The sequence below is a fragment of the Polyodon spathula genome, chromosome 18, assembly GCF_017654505.1.
Source record: "Polyodon spathula isolate WHYD16114869_AA chromosome 18, ASM1765450v1, whole genome shotgun sequence".
Classification (NCBI taxonomy): Eukaryota; Metazoa; Chordata; class Actinopteri; order Acipenseriformes; family Polyodontidae; genus Polyodon; species Polyodon spathula.
The window spans coordinates 28134209-28137906 of record NC_054551.1 but is presented as its reverse complement, the minus strand read 5'-3'; the positions used below and the strand labels follow the sequence as shown (position 1 = coordinate 28137906).

The 3698-nt window shown below is 38.7% G+C and overlaps 1 protein-coding gene across 1 annotated transcript; it reads right to left on the bottom strand.

The window, feature by feature from the left end:
• Positions 1–971: 971 nt before the first annotated feature.
• LOC121330655 (28S ribosomal protein S14, mitochondrial-like) lies at positions 972–3374 on the bottom strand. Its single transcript, XM_041277340.1, has 3 exons — positions 3282–3374; positions 1514–1678; positions 972–1260 (listed from the first exon to the last, which is right to left on the bottom strand). Exons 1-3 carry the CDS (start codon positions 3357–3359, stop codon positions 1078–1080), a joined length of 426 nt encoding a protein of 141 aa, XP_041133274.1. The 5' UTR covers positions 3360–3374; the 3' UTR covers positions 972–1077.
• Positions 3375–3698: the final 324 nt, after the last annotated feature.

Sequence of the window (3698 nt, the reverse complement as noted above, 5' to 3'; positions counted from 1 at the left end):
ACCAAAACAACCTAGTTATTTGTTGTCTGTATTACCTGTCACTTAGCACATTGCTTGTCAAATATCTTTTTTTTTTCTTCTTACATTGCTAGTAAAGTGATACAATAACATTGACAATTAAACGCTACCTGTTGTTCAGGCATACCAAGATATTTAGTAAACGGGTCTTAGTGGGGTAAAAATGCTCCGTTCCAATTGTATATTAAAACCAGAAGTATTTCACACAGTTGCACCCATACAGCATGAGGCCACATTTCTGGAAATGCCTGCCACTTCAAATCCCTGTGACTTTTCGTCTTGTAAGAGATTACCTTTCAATGTGTGTTGTTAAACACTTAAAATCACCAAAAAAGCAACCAGACCACTTAACACAGTATGCTATCTTATTGGTACAGGGGTTGGTACTTCTGAATAATGAGCAAATGCATGTGAAAAGTGTGTGCTTCAAATCTGCTTCATATTGTTACTTTATTATTTATGAGCATGGTTTGAAAAAAGAAAAACATTGTCCTGTGTACAACCCAATTTTGTATAAATAGGCTGTCCCTCAATTTATTAATTTACCATGCACATGTAATATAAACAGTAGACTCTCTGTCAGTTTTAGTCAGATACAGTAGGCAATAGATTGGCAGGTTCTTCTTTATCATACACATTTACATTTCAGGTAATTACTAAGCAGTAGTTTCAGCATTCATGGCTGTCTTGGCCATGATAGGGAACAGATTTCACTGCAGAATTCTGTCCCTAAACTCTTAGCATCATATTTATGCTGTCCTGGCTGCCGGTTTTGGCCTTAGATCCACTTGACCCTGTTCTAGCAAGTGTGGATTACAGGTGGACTGTGTGTTTCGAGTGAATTGGTACATTATATAACCACTATTTAAAAGTTTAACAGTAAATATCTGTTATTTCTAATGTGACACATCACCCAATATCCATAATTTAAGATGAATGCACCAACTCCCAAGTTTTTTTTTTTTTTTTTACACATATTTTAATAAATCATTTTCCATCAAGAAACAAAACAAAAATACAAGACACGGGTGAACTGGGTGAATTTATTTCACTTGACAGTTACCACATTGCTCTTTGGATCCCTGACATCTGATTGTGGTCAGCAAGATGACGGAAAACTATGCGACTAAGACGCCACCTGCGTTTCACACCACGGGGCCGTGACGTCATCACACATCTGTTGCGGATCCGTACCGGGCAGCTGTCTCGTGGGAAGGCTGCGATTTCTTTGTCGGCTACCTCCTGCAAAGTGGTACATGCCCAACCAGTAATAAACAATTATTACAGTGCAAGCCATCTTTACCCTTTCCTTTCTAAATTAAGTAGACATAAGATACAGAAATAACTGATTGTGGTGTGTATGTCATTTTGCTATGATAACAAACGACATTATTTGTTGTTATTTATATTTTATTCTGAAAGAGCAGAAGAAAAAAATGTCTGTGGCGTTTAAGTAGTGTTGCAATATGAAGCACAATTTGGTCCTGGCCAGCACCTGTAGTTCTTTAGGAAGGATTGTGTTTTTTCTGATAGCGTTTATCCGTAGTCTGTCGTTGGCATACTCAAATGCCATTTGTCTTCTCTTGACATCTCGAAGCATCCTCCAATTCACGTAATAACCTCGCACCTGCTCTACATTCCCTGTAGTACATCGCAGGGCCTAAAATCAAAATAAAGAAACAAGAAGTCCAGACACGAGGACTTGTCATTGCAATTGATTAAAAGGAATTGGCATTGACCTCAACCCTTACACAAAATTTGGCGCCTACACAAAATTTTATATATATATATATATATATATATATATATATATATATATATCTATTAACGCAGGCAGGCGCATCACACAGGGCGAGGCAATCCACACACAGCGGAGGGCGGGCGAGAACCTGGGACTTCTCGCATTAAAGAATAGCGCCAATACCGCTGTATAAAAGAGCCGGCTCCTTTGCAATGAGGGTACATCGGGCTTATGTCCATTGTACGTCACCTACAAGCCCCACTGCTGCCTTCCCCCGTGCACGCTACTCTCTCCCCTACCAGCCTCAAGTCCGCATCGGACTTGCTCACCAGGCTACAGTCCGACGAGTGCGTGCCGTGGGTACCTGCATCCAGGTAGGCGCCGGCTATTTTGTACATAAGAACATAATAACATAAAAGTTTACAAACGAGAGGAGGCCATTCGGCCCATCTTGCTCGTTTGGTTGTTAGTAGCTTATTGATCCCAGAATCTCATCAAGCAGCTTCTTGAAGGATCCCAGGGTGTCAGCTTCAACAACATTACTGGGGAGTTGATTCCAGACCCTCACAATTCTCTGTGTAAAAAAGTGTCTCCTATTTTCTGTTCTGAATGCCCCTTTTTCTAAACTCCATTTGTGACCCCTGGTCCTTGTTTCTTTTTTCAGGCTGAAAAAGTCCCTTGCGTCCACACTGTCAATACCTTTTAGAATTTTGAATGCTTGAATTAGGTCGCCACGTAGTCTTCTTTGTTCAAGACTGAACAGATTCAATTCTTTTAGCCTGTCTGCATATGACATGCCTTTTAAGCCCGGAATAATTCTGGTCGCTCTTCTTTGCACTCTTTCTAGAGCAGCAATATCTTTTTTATAGCGAGGTGACCAGAACTGAACACAATATTCAAGATGAGGTCTTACAAGTGCATTGTACAGTTTTAACATTACTTCCCTTGATTTAAATTCAACACTTTTCACAATGTATCCGAGTATCTTGTTAGCCTTTTTTATAGCTTCCCCACATTGCCTAGATGAAGACATTTCTGAGTCAACAAAAACTCCTAGGTCTTTTTCATAGATTCCTTCTCCAATTTCAATATCTCCCATATGATATTTATAATGTACATTTTTATTTCCTGCGTGCAGTACCTTACACTTTTCTCTATTAATTGTACAGCGGTATCGGCGCTATTCTTTAATGCGAGAAGTCCCAGGTTCTCGCCCGCCCTCCGCTTGTGTGTGGATTGCCTCGCCCTGTGCCTGCCTGCGGGAACCGAGATAGCTGCTATATATATATATATATATATATATATATATATGATTATATATATATATATATACTGTGCTATCCATTTTAATATTCTTTCTTATCAAAACAATTGGATTAAAATGAGAATAGATGCGACTGTACTGTCCTTGGGCTGGACTCTTTCACTTGTGTTTCGCATACACTAAAACGGTTCAAATACATCATATAATAAACAGACACATAACACTGTATTAATATCAAAACCCAAACTAGAGTATTACCTGAGACGCTGTTCTAACAGAGGTTTGCAGAAATTCAAATCCCGATCTCACAACCCTGGACAACATGGAGGCAGCCATGTTTGACAGTCACATTCAATCTAAACAAACTTTATTTAAAACGTGTGTTCGCGCTCACTGCGCATTGCCCAATGGATTTGGAACAAACGGTCCCATCTCTTTCTTATGAGTTTTTCCTTTTATTTGGGAACTAACTGAAATAATTAATAAAACAATAATAATAAAAAAAATCTGGTATTGGGTTAAACTAATGTATGACTTTCTGTAGTAATCATTATGACAGGAAAGAGAACAAGATTAAAATACTTTTACTACTGGTAAGCACCCGGGTACGGTAATTAGATACATTTTAAATAAATAAATAATTGCATATATTAAATACAAGCGATGCAATCACAA

Excerpts from the sequence above, each read along its gene's own strand:
- LOC121330655 (XM_041277340.1), bottom strand. The coding sequence starts at position 3,359 with ATGGCTGCCTCCATGTTGTCCAGGGTTGTGAGATCGGGATTTGAATTT. Across the intron at positions 1,679-3,281 it reads CTGTTAGAACAGCGTCTCAG|GCCCTGCGATGTACTACAGG; the intron begins GTAATACTCTAG and ends TTTTGATTTTAG. Across the intron at positions 1,261-1,513 it reads TCCTTCCTAAAGAACTACAG|GAGGTAGCCGACAAAGAAAT; the intron begins GTGCTGGCCAGG and ends ACCACTTTGCAG.